Here is a 22,175-nt window from a genome sequence, read left to right as displayed (position 1 = left end):
AGGAGGCAATGGTACAGATTAAAGGCTGCTTCTTAATAATTTAAGTATTCTAAACTTGAGCCGGTCAAACTGTACCAAAAGATGTTGTCATTTCTGATAGATGGGATCTGATGATGTGGAAAGAGTGAATAAGAGAAATTTACACTTGTCTCAGTGGAGTGCTGTTTGCTGCCTGCAGGACAGACGAGGCACCAGAGAATTGATAGATGTTGCTTTCCCAGAAGAAGCACCGAAGCTTGTGAGGCTTTAGATCCTCTTGCAGTTGTCTGCTTTCTAAATGACTGCATCAAGCTCCCACTCTACAAGTTGTGCCTTAATTGGGGTGGCCTTGAGTGCGGAGGCAGTGACATCAGAACGCTCTCAGCAGTGACAAATAACCAGTGTTAGGCTGAATGCAGCAAATGTGCTAAGAGGAATTGATTCAATGGATAATAGCTGTCACATGCTTGTTTCCTCTCCTGTTCAGACAAAAGTGCCTTGCTTTAGAAGGAGAGTTTGTCTGTAGTGAATAGCCATTGTAAATTGCTCAGCTGTATTAATGATTCCTTATTTATAATCATTTTAATTCGTTTGTAATTGGACAGTGGCCTGTATTCATTGCGAAATCAGAGCCTGCTTTAAGTAAATCTGACGTGATCGTAGCCTAGATTAGAGTTGTTTAGCATTCCTTTCTGTAGCAGCTGGTTGCTCATCTTTCTTGTTTTTTGTCTTTCCCTTCTGTGCAGTTTACGCTTGTTCCAGAAGTTTGACACATTCCGGATTCTGGTCTGCGGTGGGGATGGAAGTGTTGGCTGGGTTCTCTCTGAAATCGATAGTCTTAATCTTCACAAGCAGGTACCGTGAGCTTGGCTGGCTGTAAGAATGAAGCAGAGGACTTCTGCTGATAGTACAGCTGTAGTTTGCCCTGGGACTGAAGCTGATGAATGCTTACCACAGCTGTGAATTTGCAGTAATTTTCTGCAAGAAGCAGCTCTGGACTGATTGATTATTCCTACCTACAGTGCTCCTCTGCAATTTCCTTGTACAAGATCCAGTTTTTAGAGTAGCTCTGAGTCAGTCCTGTTCCAGTGCTGCCAGGAACATACTTGTTAAGTGCTGCAGTGAGAAAACGTGGAATTCAACAACGGTAGCAATTCTCATCAGTTCCCTTTAATTCTCATGTTGTTTCCGAGCCCTGGAATACCTAGAAACTTCATTGGAGCAGAGATGTAATTTAGCATTTAATTCATTTCCATTTTGTCTTGGAGGTGGCTGTGCCACCTGATTTAACAGAAAAGGCAATATCGCCACCTGATGGCTAACTTCGTCCATCTGTAGGATGGGGTACCTCCTTTTAGCAAGGTACTGTGAGTGGTAGTGGTAGTACACTCCTCACTCCATTGATAACTTAAAAGCAGAGGTAATTTCTCCTTATTTGCAAGCGCTCTTGACTGTTTTCTTCATCCAGTTGCTTCTCCTCCCTCTGGGGCTAGCTATTTCTCAATAACCAGTCTTTGTAAGGAGTCAGTCATGTTACTTTTGGCTGTTTGTGGTTTGTGTTTTTCCATTTGAATATCAGTTTTTTGTTTCCTTTTCTCTGATGCAGTGCCAGCTGGGAGTGCTGCCACTGGGAACAGGGAATGATCTTGCTCGTGTATTAGGCTGGGGATCTGCTTGTGATGATGATACCCAGCTCCCACAGATCCTGGAAAAGCTGGAGAGGGCAAGTACCAAAATGTTGGACAGGTGAGTAATCAATGCTGAGTTGCATCTGCTGGACTTCTTAGTAATTCCAGTTTGAATTTTCTTTGATAGTCTTCTGTCACTTTTTATCAATGAAAGGTAGTCTTGCTTTCTCTGTCACTGCTGCAGAATTGTAATAAGGGGAAATTGGTGTCCAGAAGTTGGCCCGCTTTCCTTTGGGAACGCAAGGCCAGTTACAGTGTCTGTGTTTTCTTTTCAGTTTGTTTGTTGGTTTGGTTTTTGAGTGGGACTTTATTTTATATTTAACCTTTTTGCAGAGTTCATGTCAATTTAATTTGACAACCTCACACTTGTGACATTTCAAACTGAATTTCTTGAGAAATTTGAAGCAATTTATCTTGAATTTGACTTTTAAATGACAGCTGAACACAGAAATGAACGCGTTTACCTCTTGATACAGCCTGTATATCTTCACACGTTTTAAAATGTCTATTGTCTTTTGGTCTCTAGCATGTTGAATCAGGTAATGCCCATTGAATTGCTGTGAGAAAGGAAAGAACTAAGGGAAGGTGCTTGTGCTCTGGGATACTCTTCTCTAATTCAATCCCTGTGCGTTTTGAGTGCATCCCTGTGACTTCCTTACATTATTCATACCCCTGACAAAGTGCTCTTCATTGAGATTCTAACCCTTTACATCCTCTGGATAATGGAAAAAATCATCTGTCATATGGTAATAGCTATTATGCCCCCTTTTCAACAGGTGGAGCATTATGGTGTATGAAACCAAACTCCCTCGCCAGGCCTCCAGTTCCACAGTCACTGAAGATTTCAGTGAGGATTCTGAGGTACTTTGCAAGATGCAGAAAGGGCAGGGGTCTGGGAGCAGTAGCCTCAAAGTTGACAAGATGAGAGGCAGTGCTTGAGTTCAAATGGATGTCATAGGACCTACCGAGATCGTGGGGCTTTAAATCAGTGAAATATTAAAGAAGAAGTTGAGGTTAACCGAAGTGAACAACCATAGTGGGGTGTGCTTTGGAACAGAAGAGAGGAAATAATTGACTACTCTGCTCTCATGATACTATGTTGTTGAAATTGTAGAAGGCTGCATAGAAGTCACAGGAATTATGATCTACAGTGGATTTAAATACTGGGTTTTTTGAGATGCTGAGAATTAAGCTGATGATGACTTCTAGGTTCAGAATGTGTTTCTTTATCAAATTTTAGTCTTCAGTGGGTAAAAAAATCCTGGTCCACAGAACTTTTCAAAGGCAAAAAGAAGCTATATAATGATAGGTACTCTCTGGAGAGCTGGGCATAAACATCATGTGCTCTGATGTTGGGAAGCAGCACCCCAGCGGCTTATTTCTGACTCTCACCAGGTGCAGAAGATTCTCTTCTATGAAGACTCTGTTGCTGCTCATCTGTCCAAGATTTTGACTTCTGACCAACATTCAGTGGTCATCTCCTCAGCCAAGTGAGTACTTAAAGAAGAATGATTCTAAATGAAAGTTGCACTGTGAAAATCCCAAGACAATCCTTGCATGTCTGTGTTTTCCTTGCCATCTTTGTCTAGGGTGCTTTGTGAGACAGTGAAGGATTTTGTGGCTCGAGTAGGGAAAGCCTATGAGAAGGCAACAGAAAGCTCAGAGGAATCAGAGGTCATGGCCAGGAAGGTAAAATTGAAAAAATTGATGTGGCTTCCTACTGCTGATGTGGAAAGCTGTTGTTTTCAGACAACTAGCACAGCAGCAGTTCAGCAAGCTCTAAAAGCTTGAGCTGTCTAGATCTACTGTTAGTCCTGCTTAAAACTTCTTCTTCACCCTGTAGTGCTCTGTCCTGAAGGAGAAGCTGGACTCGCTATTGAAGACACTGAATGATGAATCTCAAGCATCTTCATCTCTGCCAAACCCTCCTCCCACCATTGCAGAGGAGACTGAAGATGGTGATGGGTCAGGCAGTGCTTGTGATTCTTCTAGTGACCGGTCAGTGGGCTCATCATGTACCGCACGGCCCCAGATATTTCGCCCCCGGGAACAGCTCATGTTGAGAGCCAACAGCTTGAAAAAAGCCATTCGTCAGATTATAGAGCATGCAGAAAAAGGTAACTTGTTAGGTGTCCTTGTTGTGGCTTAGTGTGGGCTCTTGAGAAGTACGTGTTAACGTTATTTCAAAGGAGAGCAGAGTTCTTTGTTAACAACAGATTTCCTTAGCTAGAGAAGCTGTTTGGTAGCCCTGACTGTCAAGTTCCATCTCTGCTAAGCCCACCTGTTTGAAACGTTGCTTGGTAAATGAGTCTGAAGTTCAAGATACGTTCTCCCCTAAGGGCTGGTTCAGGAAGTCACTACCCTCCCACACTCTGTTAATTTGGGTTTCCTGTCTGTCCCCACCCATACCACAACTGTGTCAGTGCAACTGTTTGTGTGGTCTTGCTGTAAAACAGATCTGAAAATACTTGGGAAGAAAGTATTTGAAGTATTTTAACTTGGATTGTTTCAGAAATCTCTTTATAGTACAGCCCAGCAAAACAGTGCAGTGGTGCAACTGTGAAAGGGCAATGAACTGTAGCACAAAGCAAGAGAATGCAGAAGCTTCTTAAATGAGCTTTGTTGCTGGGAAAATGCTACAGTGCTGCACCTTGATACAAATCAGTCCTGTTCCTGTGTTAGCTTCCAAGGCAGGTAAACCTATTCTTCCCACCTTGGCCCTTATCTCTCCCCATCCCCTCGCACCCCTAGCTCAGTTTCGTTTCCTTCAAAAAGCTTTGGGCTCACAGATGTTAGTAAAAAACCCAGTGGTTTAGTTTAGACCAGAGGAGGTATTTAACAGCTTCTTACTGGAGCTAAAAGCATTGAAGTTGCAAATGTGTGTCCATGTACACCTGGATACGCACTGTGGAGAACAGCTATGTAGTAAGTCACAAATCTTTGCAGTGTTACTTGGATTTCCAGCACTGTGTCATTGCGTGCAGCCTTTGCTGAAGGTGAGTTTATATGAAATGATGGGAGTTGAGCAAACATCCTGCTTCTGTGAAGTAGAGATCCTGACCTCAGTGCTGCCTCACTTTGCTACTGCTCACCTTATGCTGATGTGATGCTTTTTGGAGTTCTTTTGGATCCCAATCCAGTAAGATGAATGTATTTATTTGTTTATTTGTTGGATTTCCTTGTGGATAGTTCTCATGAACTGCACAGTCAGCACAAGGTGGGGAAAGAGGCTGTGAAAGAGGTGATATTTGTTACCCTTCAGAAGCAGTGAGCTGTGAGATCAGCTGTACCCTGTGAGAGGTCACTGGGGAGGGAAGTGCTGTTGTTTACATTTGATTATTGAAGCAAGGTGCTAGCTTTAATTCTTGCTAGCTCTTGGGCAAGCTCCAGTTACATTTCAGATGTATTTGTACATCTTGTCCACACTGCTTTCTTCATCCAAAGAATATGATTTGATTTTTTTGTTTGTTTGTTTGTGGGTTTTTTTGCCAAATTCCTCCTGATTGTTTGTGGTGAAGTGTCCTTTTCAGGTGACTTGTCTTATTGTCTCTAACCCTAACCCTACTACAGACGAAGCAAACAGAACATTCAGTTTGATCCATCATTCCATGTCACACTGTTTAGAATTTCTGGCAGCATCTAAATGTGAATAAGTGGAAGCCCATCACTTTCAGTACAGTTTGCATCTCGAGAAGCCTGACTAAAAGGCTTTAAGTTGGGTGCTCCTGTTTAGAACCTCATTGCTGAAGCTCTCTGCAGGGAAAACAAAAGACTTAAGCCACCCCAGTTCCAAAAGCTCTCCAGAGCAGGGTTTCAGTGAGGCAGGTGATATGGGAACACTTTTTGTTATTCCTGTAAAGGTCATGATTCCTGATACGAAGGTAGAGTCCCGACTTACTGTTATTTCTGTCAGTGAGAGGTGTTTTCTTCCTAGAAAAGTTGTAATCACCTATTTTCTCTTCCTTCATAGCTGTAGATGAACAGAATGCCCAGACCCAGGAGCAAGAGGGCTTCCTCCTTAGTCTCTCAGCCTCTGAAGAGGGCAAGGAGCTAAGGAATGAGGACAAAATCTCCCTGCAGTCATCACACAGCAGCAGCTATGGATTGTCCAAAGGGAGGAGCCAACGGAAAGGTACTGCTTCAGGGCTGCCACTGTGCAGCTCCCACCTGCAAGCTGCAATTCTGTTAGTTGTGAGAAGTGAGGGATGTGTTACATGTATTACCTTCCACGTTCTCTAATTTTTAACTTCAGATGCTTGGCTCTGTGTGTTTCTGTGCTCAGCCCTCTGCTCTTACGCACCATTTTTTGACACATTGCTGATGCTCTAATTTCTTAGCATATGGCACCTAGGATTCTCAAATTTTCTTACCACTTAGCAGTAATCTACATTCTCTTGGCTTCCAGTGCTGGGCCAAAGATGGCCTTGAGAATTTTTCATGGCATCTACCTGATGACTTTTTCCTGTAAGCTCCCACCATCCTTTCTGGGTGCCAGAGAGCAGAATACAGTTTGCTTAAATATCTCTATAAATATGAATGAGACACACGGTTGCTCCAAGTTTATTTGGAACTTAACTGGGAGCCAAATATGCTGTCCGTTGTGCTGCTGGCACCAAAAGATTTTTCTCATCTCTATTTCTGATATCTGCCTGTCACGTTTCTGCACTTTCAGTCTGTGAGGTTTTTCTGGCTGCACAAGTGCCACATCTCTGTCTTTTAATGACAGTTTCTGTCAGCAGTTTTACAGTGGCCTCAGTGTTTTTGTCATTGAGCAGTGAGACTGGGCTAAGAATCCATCAAGTTGTGCTGGTCTGAATCACATCATGTTTGTCAATAGTCATGTTTGTGTTATGTTTTACAGCATCCAAGTCTCCTTGTGAAAGACAAATAAACAAAGGAAGTTTATCGCTGGGCAGTTCTGCATCTCTTCCTCCCCAGACAGGAAACCGGGACAACTTGCCAATGCTGAACACAAAAATCCTCTACCCAAGTAAGTGTAATACTCCCCACTGTTCATTCAAGCAGCCAACTAGAGTGTGGGTGACAACAGCACAGGCTTAAGCCACCATGTAAAAACCTGAAGTTTTTCTGCCTGATGTCCTTTGGCTGGACCCTCTTGGAAATAATTCTCTTTGTAGTTAACTTTCCACTAGAACAGAACAGTGGAGGCATGGAGGGATTGTAGTAATTATCAGTCTGCAGCTGAGACCTAAACACAGATTTTAATTAACACTGTGCAGTGATAGAATTTATGTATCAGATACAAGTTGATTCTGAGCTCGAAGGGAGCTTGAGAAGGCTGATATAAATTGCCAGGCAGCTGAGAGAAATTTTGGAAAGTGGCAGCCCTGGAAGACTGGAAGCAGTAATCTGTGTGAAGGCTGAAGAAACCCAGCAGGGTTCCAGCCTCATGCATATTGTGTAGCAGCTTCTCTCCATCACTAGTACTGTCCTACTTCTTCCTCCAGTTACTGGTTCAGACTGTTTCTTCTGGAAGCAGGCTATTTTCTCTCTCTTTGAAAAAGCTAATAGAAGCAGGAGACAGTAATTCATGGGTGACAAGGAGAATAATTTCAGTCCTCCTCCTCTCCTTCTGCTCCTTGAAGCAGGGTGTTGCATGTCTCACCCTGGAGCAGAGTAGCTACTGTAGTGAATACGCTCCCATTTTGTGCTCACATGTGTCTGTACAGTTGTGCTGTTGGCCTCAGGTGATATCCTGTCACCCAACAATTCCAGCAACTTCTTACTGAGAGCGCTGAGCCTTCTGGAGTGGAAGGAAGCACTATTACTGGTTGCTTTCCACACTGAATGACAGGAGTTAATGAGGTCTGAGGCTGAAATGACATACTTTCAGTGTATTACTATCACGATCGTGCCATTGTCCCTTTTCCTCCAGATATCCGTGCTGGCATGTCCGGGTCTTTGCCTGGGAGCTCTGTCATCAGCCGCTTGTTGATCCATGCTGATCCTTTCAACTCTGAGCCTGAAAATCTGTGAGTATGCCCAGGATGTTAAGTCAGGGGACATTTCCAAATGAACATCAGCGCTGTGCTGACAACTGGAGTCCTTTGGAGAGCCAAATAATGGACTGCAGCAACCCAGAGTTATGTAAATGAGATCATATGCTGGTGCCAGTGAGGGCCATCTTATGTAGTTATACGTGCAGTGACATGCCAGACTCACAGTAGAAAACTTTCAGGTTTTAGGTGAGAGAATGAAATCCAAATCAGTTTTCTCCCAACACTCAGAGATGACTCCAGCTTTCAGTAAGCAGGCAGGAAGCAGTGGGGGAACTGCATCATTACAGCATGGAGGTCAAAGAAAGCTCGTGAACAGGGCACAGTAGGGAAAATAGGTAGCAAAGGTGATGTGAGCACTTTATCAGATATTTTTTGCTAAACAGAAAAACAGGGAACAGGAAAATTCAGTTAATACAGATTTAAAGGTTTGGGGTTTTTTGTTTTTGTTTTTTTTCTGATGGGATTTAGTGGCCCTGAGATTAGATTACTTTTGACCTTATTTGTCAGGCTGTAATGAACACCTAATGTATAATACTTCAGTGATTAGCATTGCAGATGTCGTGTGCCTTTTTCACAACTCCATTGTCCAGACAGATAGCTTTTTATAACTCAGCTGTAGACTTTGGAGTATGTTTTTGTGGCAAGGGGAGAATTCCTCCACAAACTTCATGGTTGTGAAGTCCTCAGGTCAGAGACTGCAGACTGGGAACCTCTGCCCATTTTGTTGTTTTAGGTTTTAGGCACTTCCATCAGTGCTCAACTGCCATGTTGGTGTACAGCCTTCTTGTTGGTCACCTTTTAATACAGGGGAATTATTAGGTGGCCGGGCAGGGCGTGTGAGATGTATACCACATGATATGTAGACTTAGGAATGAGAGTTTTGGGGTTAGTTTTGTTTGTTTGTTTGTTTTACAGTGAATGTTACACAGAGAAGTGTGTGATGAATAATTACTTTGGGATTGGACTGGATGCAAAGATTTCTTTGGACTTCAACAATAAACGTGATGAGCACCCAGAGAAATGCAGGTGGGTTTGATATTGGCTGACCTTTGACTACTGCCAGAAGTGACTGAAATCAGTTTGTTTTTCATTTGTGCTTTTGAAGCCAGTTGTCTGAAAGTATGCTGAATAGATACATCATCAGTATCATCTGTGTGATCTTCTTTCTTGAAGGTTAGGAAAAGGGCTTGAAATCAATGGAGGAAATGGTTTTCTGATTTATTACTGATTCGTTATGCTGTTGTGAATCTTTGAGTAGCTACATCAGTGTGGACACAGTGCTTTGATCCTATTTACTTTGTGATCTCATGCACAGGCTTTTTTCCTGGACTTACTGTTTAGCTCAGAGGAGAACACATCTCAGCTTATGCACTACTGAGGCTGATTTTGGCCTTGGTACTGAATTAAGAAAAACAAACCACTGTAGCAGTCACAGCCTTTGGCCTTTTAAATACCTGGGCAACTAGAAGATGGTTTGTATAGCATAGAATTGGTACATTTCCTTTACACGAGAGATGACATCAATGATGTTTTACAATATTCTGGTGTGTGAGACTGACCCCTTCTGTGCTGTGGGGATCTCTTTTTGTGTCTGGTAATACATGTTACTCAGTAATCCCAAGTTCCTACGTGACACTTTATTTCAAGGTGAATATTTTCCTAACGTAAGTGATAGAAATTTTGAGTGTTCAACCCTTCTGGAACCAAAGCTCATTTGTATTTTAGAGTGTACGAGGTGCTATTCAAACTATGTGGATGCTTTTGCCTCTGAGTGAAAAATTGAATACCACTCCTGACCCTTCCTCTTTTGTTTTGCTCCCTTAGAAGTCGTACTAAAAACATGATGTGGTATGGAGTACTGGGGACCAAGGAGCTGCTACACAGAACATACAAAAACCTGGAGCAGAAAGTGTTGCTGGAGGTGGGGAAGTAGCATGTCCTTCTGTTGCTAAAACTGGAGTACCTAATTGCACCTCCTTCAGACCCTTTGATTTTTGGCATGGTGTTTCTCCTTGCTGACTTGAGGATGTTTCCCTTGCCTGCTTGATGCAGTGTACTTGCTGTATCTTTGCAGTAGCTAGAAGTGGCTTTTCCTAGTTCTGGAAAATAACTTGTATTTTCAGCCTGTTATAAGAAGGGTCATCCTGTTGGAAAGTAGAAGCCATCCCTGGCTCCGTGTTAAGCTCAGGTAGAATTGTTACATGTGGTGTCTGATGTGAAAAGAGCATTTTAGACAGTAGGTAGGAAGGAGGGCTTTCAGTTTGTAAAACATGAACAAACGTGTTCTTCTATTATGTAAGATGGAAGAAGAAGCTAAAGAAAGCTGAATTGATTTACTGCTTAGCTGTTCCATACAGGCTGTTTCAAGTTGTTTGAGTGTGGCAGAAGAGCTTCTCTCCTGCTGTGCTGAGAGTAACCGTGTCTTCTCTGTACAGTGTGATGGGAGGCCAATCCCTTTGCCCAGTCTCCAGGGAATTGCCGTACTCAACATTCCCAGCTATGCAGGAGGCACCAATTTCTGGGGTGGAACCAAGGAAGATGATGTGAGTATGATCTAAGACAGTTCAGGAAATGTTTTGACTTGCTGTTGCTTCTGGAGTCATAGGTGCTGAGAAGAGCACTTAGAAGAGGAGGACAAGGGGCATGTCTCCTGTATGTCTTCTTTTGTGAGTTGGATAGAATACTGAAAAGTCAATTTCAGCAGCTTTGCACCCAAGCAATCTGTAGTGATTCAGAAAGAAACCAGATGCTGTGCTGAACACTTCACTTCCAAGAAATGTGCTATGTTTTTCTCACAAGGTGATGAAGCAATGAAATAGGTTGCCCAGAGAAGCTGTGGGTGCCCCACCCCCGGAGGTGCTCGTGGCCAGGCTGGATGCTGCCCTGGGCAGCCCGATCTAGTGAATGGAAACACTTCTCATGTCAGAGGTTGGAAATGGATGGGCTTTCTGGTGCCTTCTAACCCAAGCCATTCTGTGATTTTATGACACTGACCTTGTGTCCTCAATCTGCCTTGAGAAGTAAAGCCATTTGAAGGCAAAGGGAGCTAGATCCAATCAGAAACACTGTATTATTTGAAATAAGTGCCTATTCTCCTAAGAATAATTATTCCCTTGTGGGTTACAGTCATTGTGTTAGAAGTATGCTTTTGCTGCCACTGGAAGCACAGTGGAAATATTGAAGCTCCTTTTTATCTTTTTGATGTTGCTGCAAATCACCTTCTAGCCTCACTAATTCTATACAGATCAAATAGCACAACTGAAGACTGAGCCCCAACTCTTCACCAGTGTGGGGAGAGTGGAGGAAAGAAAGCCCCTCTAACAGAGATGCATGTCATTTGAATTCTCTCTCCCTTGTTTGACTAGACATTTACAGCCCCTTCCTTCGACGACAAGATTTTGGAGGTGGTAGCTGTGTTTGGTAGCATGCAGATGGCAGTGTCCCGAGTGATAAACCTGCAGCATCATCGGATTGCACAGGTATCGACTGCTTTTATGAGCTTTTTTTGCCACCTCCATCTCCAGCTGGTGATGTTTCATTCTGTAAAGCCTTCCTTCTTGTTCTCTCTTGTCCATCCGCCAAGGCTGAAAAGGTGCATGATCAGGAGCATTGCGGGCGTGGAGCAGTTGCTGGTGGTCATTGTGGGAGGAGTTAGATGGGCTTTTCTAAATAAAGATTAATCCAAAAACACAGCAGATATTGCCTGCCGCTCAGGCATGTGTGGCTCTAGTAGAAACAAAGCTGTGTGTTTTGGAAAGAGTGTGTCATGCTTCTGAAAAAGCAGTGTTTATGTGTTGCAATCATTTATTGCAGTGTCGAACTGTGAAGATAGCCATCCTGGGAGAAGAGGGAGTTCCTGTACAGGTGGATGGAGAAGCCTGGATCCAGCCTCCAGGTTACATCTGGATTGTTCATAAGAACAGGGCACAAACGCTGACCCGAGACAGGGTAAGAGCAGCCTTGGATAGAGCACACTCATGTGTGCTGATGTCACATGTCCCTGGAGTGTGTCAGTGGCCACGTGTGAAAGCTTATCTTGGTGTATGCAACAAATAAAACTCTCTGGAAAGAATATGGTTAAGTAGCATACTTGGGGAATCATGTAGATAAAGTTTTGGCAAGCTTATTTTGCATCGTTTTTCTAGGTGCCCTGTGACATGACATTTCTTAACGTGCTGTTTGTCCCACAGGATGCCTGAATAGCTGTGGGCTGTCTACATTCTACTCTTCCATATTTTGATTTCTCGTTATTGTTCAGTATGTGACTTAAACCTCAGTGGCCAAGAAAACTGCGTCTCATGCCTGGCTCAGCAGTGTGCCCATTTAATGTCTTAACTTTTAAATATATCAGATGAGTACTAGCATGTAAAGAAGGTCTCCTTGCCATTTTAAAGTATTACTGAAAGGTGAGAAGCTAAAGGAAAGGATAGAGAAATTGCTGTAGCCTGACAGCTCTTTAATTGTCCATTGATAAACAGTTTCATTGACAGAAGCTTTTAATAGTTACCAGCATAGCATGCTTTGAGATCAGTCTGAAGTCCTTTGCAAAGGACTCATCTGCTGAAGAACAGGAAAGGAGAGAACAACTAAGAACAGGAAAAAAAAGGAGAAGCAGTCTGATACAGACCAGAGACACATTCCCTGTCAATAAGTTCCAAGTATGATAGTGTGAAAAAAAAGACAAGGTAGGCCTGCAAGGCCCCTGTCGTGGTAGGACAGGGAAATACCCAAGCTTCCTTGAGCTGTGAGGGAATTGTGGATATTGGCAGATGTTAGAGAAGAAGAGACAGAAATAGTGTGCATGACCTTCCCTGGAGGGACAGAGAGCTTCTGCAATGTCACATTCTTGAGAGGGAGAGTGAGATAGCACAGAGTCAAGTGGGACAGGATTCCTGCTGAGAAGGTGGGAGAGAGAAAAAGAAAGGCAGCCTCTGCACGGGTCCAAGTGGGAAAGGAGAATGAAGCATAAAAGGCAGATAGGTCAAACGTGTCCCTAGTGAGTGTATGCTATGTGTGTTGGAACAGCTGAAGCTATTGTTGTGCCACCCTGCTTCTCCCTTCCCGTAAATCAGCCATGGAGCTGCCAGTGAGCAACAAGTTCTAGTTTTGCAGAGCAGCATCCAACTCTTATCCTGACCACAGGCTTATCCTTATTTCTCCTGCTGTCCTTGGGATTGTTACTGCATACCCTTTCCTTCCCAGCACAGAACCAGTTTGTCCTTTGAAGTAGATGAAGTGGGGTCCTGTTTTAGAGTATGCAACCCCATACCTCTGGTAGCATTTTTCCAATATGGTATGGGATGTTTAGTTTCTTCTAAACTGAAGTTGGAAAAACTCACATCACCTCGTGGCCTCATCTGGACCACTGAAGAGTCATCAGTAGGGCTGAGATCAGCAGATAGCTTGTACAGTGCTGACAAATCTTGTTTTTATCTTGTGTGAGAAGCAGAGGAAGGCAGTGCTGTACCTCAGGACTTCACAGGTATTTGCAAATGCAGGAAAGTGATACATCCCCAGGGCAATTGTGTTCTTTCAGACACTAGATCTTCTGCTCCATCCATCTCCTCTCTCCTTAGTTCTGTGCTCCTGACCTAGTTTATATCTCACTTGAATTTCCAGACCCAGGATCCATGACTAGTGTTTTCTTTTCCCTTCCCCTTTACCCAGTACACTCAATTTCCTTTCATTTTCTGGTTCCACAGATTTCTGATCTTTTCCCCTGTGAATACAGTGCACCCCGTGCTTGTTACCCCCTCTTTTCTGAATTTTTCCTCTTTCAGTCATCCCCTTCATGGTCTCTTTCCTTGGCTGACCTTCTCTATTCTGATTTCATGTACTCCTTGATCCATCTCTCTTTGCCAAGAGATTCTGTGTGTCAGTTCTTATTCTCACCGCATCCAGTTTTGATCCTTCTGCATTGGATCTGTTTTGTTTCTTCCCTAAGCACTGGCTGATGGCAGCAGGATTAGTAAGGCTGTGAGTGGGACAGGCCCTAGCTCTGAGTTCAGCTGCTCGTCCTGCCCTTACTGCAGAAGTTCCATTTACTTCCAGATGAGGGAAAGTCTTGAATATTTTTAATTTTCAGCTCTGAGATGTAACTTGAAGAGAGATGTGCAGTTGCTGCTCCCTCCTTCCCTCAGAGCTTGTAATTAGTCCAACTTTGTGGATTTTTTGATCAATCACAAAAGTCACTTTCTTGGGGACGTATCGAACTTCAGATTCCTGCTGTATGGTAGCAGTATATAGATAGTCAAAGCAAAGACACTAGGGAAGTGGTGAACAGCTGCTGGTCTGGCTCACAGAAGTGGACTAATGATTTTAGTAAAAGAAGACTTAAATAAAGACTAAGCCAAGGCAAGAGAGTGACATGGAAAGTTTCAGCAAAACAGCTGAAGTTAGCAAGGTTACCAACGGCAGAACAGTGAAAATTTGTACCAGACACGCATGTTTTACAGGCATTGGCCACTTGAAACCTTTGTGTTTTATAAGAGATTTATCTGACAGTATCTTACAGTTTGCCTGCTGTGTTTTTAGGCATTTGAGAGCACCCTGAAGTCCTGGGAGGACAAACAGAAGTGCGAACTGTCCCGACCTTCCTCTTTCTCGCTGCAACCAGAGATAATGTCTGAAGAAGAATCCACCCAGATCAACCAGTTTGGTCAAGCTGCAGGTGCTCTGATCCACAGGTGAGGCTCAGTTTGCTTCTGCTGAGTAAAGCTGTTCTCTGATGTCTGATGTTCTTGTCCTACATTTCTGTTCACTTTTATCTTCCACCATGCTAATCCATGTCACTGGGAGTTGCGTTCTTTCATTATGCACTGTCCCAGCTGCATGAGGGTTGAAGTGGAATAGGCTTGAAGTTATTCTGAATAAAATATATTACTTTTATGAGCAAAAAGGGATTGCTGAATCTTGAAACATCCCAGTAGCATTGATTGTCAATGTCTGTTATTGGAAGTAAAACAAAGTCCTCTCTAGGAGCCCCCGTGTCAAGTTGGTTTCTTGTAACCCTGATGCCCAGCATCAGGAGGATGTCACTTGGTGCTCATCCATTACTCAGACATTCTGCCTCTTGTGAGAGAAAATGCCCAGAGTCATACCAAAGAAATGTCAGTTAAACTGCTGTGTGTGCAGCTGCCTTTTAAATCACTGCAGTCACACTGAAATATCTTGGTCATATTTCAGACTGATTCCAACTCGTGCACAGAACTGAATATGCGTCTGGGCTGGTGCATGTGAAATCTGCCTTGCTTTGCCTATGGATTCTCACTGTAGAGGGGAGAATAGCCCTGCTTTGCCAAAGGCTGTGCCTCTGCTGTGTTTTCTGTCTGTTCCTGTCAGTCTGATGGGTATTAAGGGAGATACCCAGTCAGAAAAGATCTCTTGCTTTGAGCGTATGCTGATACAATCCTGTAATTCTCTCTTTAGCATTCGGGAAATAGCCCAGTCCTACCAGGACATGGAACAGGAGCTTGCCCATGCTGTCAATGCCAGCTCCAAGTCTATGGACAAAGTCTACGCTAAATCCAAGTCTACAGAGGTACTTCACTCCCTTGCCATCTTTCTTTTAGTTCTTGCTCTGTGGCAGGTGCTGTCCCTTTCTGATTGACTGAAAGTGGAATCACAGAGTTGTAGGGGTTGGAAGGGACCTCTAGAGATCATCTAGTCCAACCTCCCTGTCAAAGCAGGTTCCCTAGCCCAAGTTGTTCAGGCAGGCATCCAGGCAGGTCTTGAACATCTCTGGAGAAACAGATTAAGGCTTTGCTTCTCTTAGACTTCTTTCTTTTGACTGCTCAAACCTCTTCATTTCCAGGCTTAATTTGCATGTGAATTGCTTCCCCCCGCAGGGTCTGAACTGCAGCCTTGTGGTAGAGATGGTGAATAATGTCAAAGCCCTGCATAATGAGACAGAGCTACTGCTGGCAGGCAAGATGGCGCTGGTAAGAAGCACAAAACAGGAGTAAAGCAGCCTCTCTCTTCCTCTCCTCTCCTGCTGTGGCCTTGGCAGCAATATTGTATTGGTCTTGCTCTTCTTTGTCTTTGTAACAAGTCAATTAAAATGTTGTCATGCAGAAACGAGGATTATGTTGCTAGGCAGATATGTTGAGCAGTCAGGCTAGTTTGCTCACTTTGGAGCTCAGAAAAGATGCAAATTATTAACTTGGTAATGTCTGGGTGGAGTGGCTGCTGTGTGTTTCCTTCTGAGGGACTCCTCTGTTAGCTAGGAATTTCAAGGCAAGAGCATGACTATATGTTCCACCACATGGCTTTTAACTCTACTTTGCTTCTATTTCTGATCCAGCAATTAGATCCCCCCCAGAAGGAGCAGCTCCAAGCAGCCCTGGCAGACATGGACCTCCAGCTGAGGAAACTGGCATACATACCTTGGCTGTGGCAGCTTATGGAGCCCTGTGATGAGGAGGTGAGGAGGGCCACAGCTGTATTTTCTTTGCTGTTTTTCACTCAGTTGTGTTTGACTTCCTGATGTGAGAAAAAGTTATTAAGAAGGGAACTTGACTCCCTAAGACCAAACAAAGTAATTTCCTGCTAATATCCCTTGATCAACTTTCTCCATTTCCTTCCCTGTCTTGGTCAGAATGAGTTTAGAACTTTTTTTCCTCTTTTGCAAGGTCATGGACCTAAGTTTGACAGAACTCATCTCTGGTCCGTTCCAGTATGTTTTCCTCATTCTCTCTATTTGTTCCTACAGAATCAGTTGCTGGATTATTCTAAACGCAGTCGCAGTGGCAAATTCAGACTGGTGACCAAGTTTAAAAAGGAGAAGAACAATAAGAATAAGGAAACACATAGTAGCATGGGATTGCCGGGTACCAAGTCTGCTCACGCGTTGTCTCTCTCTTTGTCATACCAGTGTGGTCACAACACTACACGTTCTCTCTCTGTTTCTTCTCATGCTTTCTCTCTCTTCTGTTTCACTTGCCTCTGCCTTTTCTTGGAATGTAATCTTTCTGACATGGCAAAGTAGTTTATTGCTGTGTTCTCTCTGAGAACTCCCTCAGTACTCAGCAGATATCTCTGTGCTGAAACAGGAGGTTCCCTCTGAAGAGTTCTGCCTGCATCTGGCCATTTTCTGGGACGTTTTAAAGGGAGCTTAGTGAAGAGAATTTGAGGATTTTGGCATTTTAGCTATCAAAATGACTGTGGGGCCCAAGTCCGCATAACTCCAGTCTTTTCACTGCTGATTCTCTGTGATATGGTTAATGATGTTTTTCTCAGTGATTTACTATCAAGGGTTTAATCAGGTTTCATGTCTAAATGGCTGGGAATCAGCACCCCCCACAAGTGCACCCTGACCTTTAATCGAACCGGTCAGTAGATGAATACTGGCCATGAATCAACAAACTGTCAGTCACAGAACACTCTCTCTCCAATTGGGTTAATTGATTTTTGGTTTATATCCTACTTATGAATACCTCCTAAAATTCAGAAGTACTATCTGTTCTGTGGGTTCCTGGGTCCTTTCCTCTGCCGTGGAATTGCAGGTACATTCTCCTTCTGTCATGCTGGTGCTCATTCATTGCCTCTCAGAACCCGGGAACTTTTTTTTCTCTTATTTAGAGGCTGTGCAAGAAGGTGGAAGACCAAGCTTTTCCTACACTTGGTAGTATGGATGCTGTTTTGTTTACTAAGCACAAGTGTTCATACACAGTAGCAATATGTAATAGCAAGCTAACCCATGCTTGATTCTTCTCGAAGAAGAACTTTATGACCATTTTGTAAGCACAGGAGTATCAGTGAATTTACTCTTGAGCATGGGGGTAAACTGTTTTGTTTGTTTAAAAAAAAAAAGAATAAATAAGGAAGAAAGAAAGGATATACAATCCTATGTGAAAACAAATGTACTTTCTCCTGGCTTTACTGCAGCTACAGTCTCTACTTAAGAGAAAAACTCTGATCATACTCTACCCTACCTCCTGTGTTTGTGGTTGTAGTTTGTGCTACCAGTTCTTTCCCTCCACTTGTTCTGAGGCTGTGGTGTACTGCTTGCCACCCTTCTCTGGCAATGAGTGCTGATGGTGTCCTCACTTTTCACTCTCTTCTGGGAACTCAATGCACTCCTGCTTTTCCATCTCTAACAGTTCACCTCTGGGGAACGGAGGAGGTTGCGGCTTGGCTTGAGCATCTCAGTCTTTGTGAGTATAAGGATATCTTCATCCGGCATGACGTCCGGGGCTCTGAGCTCCTGCACCTCGAACGGAGGGACCTCAAGGTACTTTCATGGCTCATCAGAAATAGCCAGCTCCATCTGCATGACCTTCTGTGCTGAATGTGCTTGGAAACAGCCTGCCCACTGGTTACCCCGTGTGTCTTGGCAGGATGAATGGCTTCACTGTGGCCTTGTTTTGTTTTCTTGCCATTTGGGGTCATCTGATGTTTAATGGTAGAGGGGTAGAAAGGCTAGCTGACAGACCAGCCATGTAACTCTCTACAGGAGATGGAAAACAGTCCAGTGCACAAATGGCAAAAAACATTCTTGAGAATTTCAGTTTTTGACTTCTCAGCTGCTGAACTGTCCTTGCAGAACATGCTTTGACTGGGAAAACTTGGCTCTTGTGTTATAGTCACTGGGCAAATAGATCACTTTTCCTTAAAAGAAGTGATCCTGGCCATTGGTGGCACTGCCAGATGGAGAGACGTGGTACTTAGTAAGGATGTTGCACTGCTTTTCTTCTTATCAAGATACTCCTCCACAGAGGAAAATAGAAAGTGCTGGTTCCGTGAAATACTATTGTCACCATTCTTGTGACTTGCATACAGCAGAAAAATGTTTTGACATATAGTAGTGCATGGCATTAGTTGAGTGACCTTTGGATCTTCATTTGTGCCTTTGACCAGCTTTCTGTTCCAGGTTTTGCTGTAGTTTGTGTAGCTGATACCTCTGCATGCCATCCAGCTGCAGCTTTGGTGTGTGGTGCCCATGTGCTGACCAGTTGGAAGTGTTTTTTTGGCGTGACCAGTTGGTTCTTCCTGCATGAGTTTGGCTACAAGCTTAGGTCCTTGAGATCTGTTTGTGCTTTCCTTCCTTGCACTTTGGCTTTTAACAGTCAGAGCAATGTGTGTTTCTGTCTCATGGTCTGCAGTTGTTTCTGTGCATTGTTCTGTGCCTGCTCTGTGACTGCTTGTTACCCTGTTGTGCTCTGATAGGTTTTTGAGCTGTAACCATCAGGTTTGTTGCTTTTCTGGTTGGTTTCCTCCTCTCTGTAACTGGCTGACTGGTTTGTAGCTATTGCTTGGTGCCATGGCATCTTTCCCCCCTTTCTCCACAGGTAAGTTTTTCTCTTGTCTTTCAGGACCTGGGTGTGACCAAAGTGGGTCACATGAAGAGGATACTGCACGGGATCAAGGAGCTGAGCCGGAATTCTCCTGCCAGCGAGGTTTAGCCTCTGTTTTCACAGCCTGTGTCCACCATTCCCCCTAACTGCACAGCAGTCACCTCACAGAGCAGATGTGCTCACAACTGTCTCCACTGAACAGCCAAACTGCAACTGTTCAGAGCTCATATCAACCAAGCATGGTGCTACCTTTCTTTCCTGTGGGGTACAGCTGCATCCAGTCAAGAGGCACCTTACCTGCTCTGGGCTGAGCCTCCTGGGAGAGAACTTGCTGTTTGAAGAGCCATGTCCTCCAGTCTTGGAAGTTCTGGTTCCAGTGACAGTGCAGGACTCCTGAGAATTGCAACACAGCTACCTTTACTGGATAATTTCATCACAGTACAATGATTCAGGGCAAAAGATACATTGGCCAGTCTTAGTTCAGAAGCATCTGACAGTCTTTTTGAACTGAACACTTGCCTGCTCATCTGTGCGTCCTACCTGTAGCTTAGAACATTTAAGTGGAACAAAGCCTTGTCCTTGTCTTACTGATCCCTTTTTAACACACCTGTAGTTGCATGTGATTTGCATCAGAAATTCCAAGCCAGTACAGAACCTCTCCTCGCTGATGAATACCTAGTGATCCTCACTCCTATCCCTTGCAACTTACAATGCACATGAATAGAGCAGCTGCACCGGTGTGCAGTCTGCTTCTGGGCCTAGCTCTGCTTTCAGCCAGTCAAATGGTACAACACTGAGGTTTTCAGGCATCACAAACAAGTGTTTGGAAGTTGCTGACGCTAAGAAAAGACAGTTCTCGAGAGCGGAGAGGTTACGAGAAATAAGCTCTGACTGCTTTCATCCTCAGGAGGCAGATGAAAGGGAGAGGAGCATTATCCAGCTGTCTGGGCCGTGTAAGAAGTGTGATGGAACAAAGTGAGATGTGGAACAAGTTGCTCCGCTTCAGACTGGGGGGCAACATGACTGGCAGCAGATAGGAGTGGCTTGCTTGGTGCCACTGTGGTGGCCACAGACTTCGGAGCTCTTGCTTCTCTTCAACACTTAGTTGCAGGAAAATGTGGCAGAGGATACAGTCTATCTGTAGTACAGGCATCTTTTGACTGTCTTGGTGGAAAAGCTGCTAGAATCTTGCTTCTTCTGTTGCTGCCTTGCTCCCTCACTTCCAAGACGGATACAAAAAGATTAGGGTGGCTCAGTTCTCCTGGGTTGTACCCCCATGAGTGCAGTCATGCTGCCGAACATCAGGGCTCGTGCAAGAGCTTTGAGAGGAAGGGGATTGTTACAGAGCAGAAAAGCATTCTAATAAGAACTGGAATATGCTGGTACGTAGCCTTTGGTATCATCAACAGCAGAGCATGGCAAAATCAGTGCCTCTGAATCAGAGTTCCTCCGTGGCCTTCAAACTCCTGCTGTATTGCCAGAGCCCAGTTGGGTGGCTGTTGCAGCCCAAAGACCAGCATGTGTGTTTGTATTGCCATGTTTATCACTGTGGAGCAAATTTGGGAACATTCAGTGCTATAGAGCAGGAGAGACAGCAGGAATTTTTAATTACTTTGTAATTTTGTATGTATTTATTTTTTCTAAATTATTGCAGTGCAGCACTTGTCTGCTTTGGGCTGCAGACAGTAAAATGGGCACGTTCACAGTGGCAAAAAGAATAATTTCCTGAGGACATTTTCATAATGATGGCTGAGGATTTTATCAACTTCACATCAGCTGTGCAGTCGAACAACAATCCGTCAAGTTATTTTATGTCAAGACTTGTTTCAAAAGGTCACAGGCTGATTTCATGCTGGGCAAATTCCCTTGCAACCCTTAGGACTTCACCAAGGATTGTCCTTAGCCTCCTACCTTTTTTTAGCTCATTCATTCACCCACATCTGTCAGCCTCGTGAGCTGGCAGGGTTTGCTCATGAGAAGTTAGAAGACTAAGCGTGCTTGAACAAGCTAGCAAAAATTCTGGTATAAATACCATGGGGACCAAGAAAGAAATAGGTTCAGCTTTCCTTCAACTGTGTTCCTCCTATCTGTACATGAGCAGTTGCTTCACTGGCCATGTTTTTTCTTTATCAGTACACTTGGCAGCGTGCATGGCAGGGAAGTCCACGTGTCTGTGTGGGAACGTCCAGCAGGGAGCAGAAGGCAGGTCATGGCTCTGGAGGTGGGCTGAGGTCTGTGTTTGTTCCTTTGGATGACGATGGAGCTGTGCAGTTTTCTCCAAGGAACCTCGTATTTCAAGTCCATAAACAGCATGCACTTGCCTTCCATCATTCCTGGGGATTACGTTCTTCAGCAGATAGGGCTCCTCTCTACTCTTCCTGCTGAGAGTAACAAGGGAATGCAGAGCTTTACATTTGCATGTTCCTCACTTCATGCTGTACCTGAGGCCTGGAGGCCAGCAGCCATCCACTGTCGTGATGATTCCTGCCAAGATCATCTTCCTTTCTTTTACATTTTTAATCTGTCTTGTAGATAGGTTCAGGTCCTTTCTGTGTAGGTGCACATTTGATCAGAGCATTCATAGCCAGTATATTCCTGTCTGTTACTTATCGAAGGCAAGGAGGGGGTTTACCTTCTTTGAAGAGCTAGAAAACGGGATCTTTATTAACCTGAGTGCCTTTAAATAGTAAGGTTTCTGTCTAACAGAAGGATTGTAGCTCCCTGCATCTCACTGAGGATAATCCTGATCTCTGCTGCAGAGGTGTTGTGAGCAGATGAGTGTGTCAGACATCAGTGAGAGCTATCTGCAAAGCAGGGAGCCAGGCTGAGCTCTGGCTGTGTTCATCCGAGTTCCTCTTCTGCTATCTCATCGTTTCTGTTGTAGGAGAGAAACTCAGGAAAGACAGCACACAAAAAATCTGCTTCACCAAAAAGAAAGAGACTCTCCTGCAGTCTCAGGTAAAACACCAGCTTGAGAGAAGCTAGAACTGCTCATGCCACGTCTGTGTTCAGTCTCCTAAAAAATGCTACTGCTGTGGAAGCCTTGGTCCACTTCCTGGTTACCAGCCCTCCTGCTGGCAGCGAGCAGTGCCCGCAGCATGCTGTCTCACATTCTGGCCCCAGAAATTCATGCTGGGGGTTTGGCTTAACCTGTGTTGTGATGGTGTGGCTCAGTGGGGCTGTGTGCCGAGGAC

The 22,175-nt window shown here is 44.1% G+C and overlaps 1 protein-coding gene across 4 annotated transcripts in view; it reads left to right on the top strand.

Annotated features, from left to right (window-relative positions):
• The window catches only part of DGKD (diacylglycerol kinase delta), a 52,699-nt gene extending 31,587 nt beyond the window's left edge, over window positions 1-21,112 (top strand). For all 4 annotated transcript variants that reach the window (XM_065748132.1, XM_065748130.1, XM_065748131.1 and 1 more), the window contains 21 exons: window positions 726-834; window positions 1,586-1,725; window positions 2,444-2,528; window positions 3,063-3,157; window positions 3,257-3,356; window positions 3,511-3,784; window positions 5,638-5,799; window positions 6,529-6,657; window positions 7,564-7,660; window positions 8,603-8,713; window positions 9,512-9,608; window positions 10,123-10,230; window positions 11,053-11,166; window positions 11,501-11,635; window positions 14,222-14,373; window positions 15,116-15,227; window positions 15,535-15,627; window positions 15,990-16,109; window positions 16,398-16,515; window positions 17,788-17,918; window positions 19,000-21,112. In XM_065748132.1, coding sequence (XP_065604204.1) covers window positions 726-834; window positions 1,586-1,725; window positions 2,444-2,528; window positions 3,063-3,157; window positions 3,257-3,356; window positions 3,511-3,784; window positions 5,638-5,799; window positions 6,529-6,657; window positions 7,564-7,660; window positions 8,603-8,713; window positions 9,512-9,608; window positions 10,123-10,230; window positions 11,053-11,166; window positions 11,501-11,635; window positions 14,222-14,373; window positions 15,116-15,227; window positions 15,535-15,627; window positions 15,990-16,109; window positions 16,398-16,515; window positions 17,788-17,918; window positions 19,000-19,089 — 2,572 coding nt within the window. In that variant the 3' untranslated portion in view covers window positions 19,090-21,112. The remainder of the gene's footprint in view (window positions 1-725; window positions 835-1,585; window positions 1,726-2,443; window positions 2,529-3,062; window positions 3,158-3,256; window positions 3,357-3,510; window positions 3,785-5,637; window positions 5,800-6,528; window positions 6,658-7,563; window positions 7,661-8,602; window positions 8,714-9,511; window positions 9,609-10,122; window positions 10,231-11,052; window positions 11,167-11,500; window positions 11,636-14,221; window positions 14,374-15,115; window positions 15,228-15,534; window positions 15,628-15,989; window positions 16,110-16,397; window positions 16,516-17,787; window positions 17,919-18,999) is intronic.
• Window positions 21,113-22,175: the final 1,063 nt, after the last annotated feature.

The sequence above is a fragment of the Cyrtonyx montezumae genome, unplaced genomic scaffold, assembly GCF_038088225.1.
Source record: "Cyrtonyx montezumae isolate F1298 unplaced genomic scaffold, pur_monq_1.0 scaffold_5, whole genome shotgun sequence".
NCBI classification, from domain to species: Eukaryota; Metazoa; Chordata; class Aves; order Galliformes; family Odontophoridae; genus Cyrtonyx; species Cyrtonyx montezumae.
The sequence above is the reverse complement of the archived record's forward strand: the minus strand, read 5'-3'. Positions and strand labels throughout refer to the sequence as shown.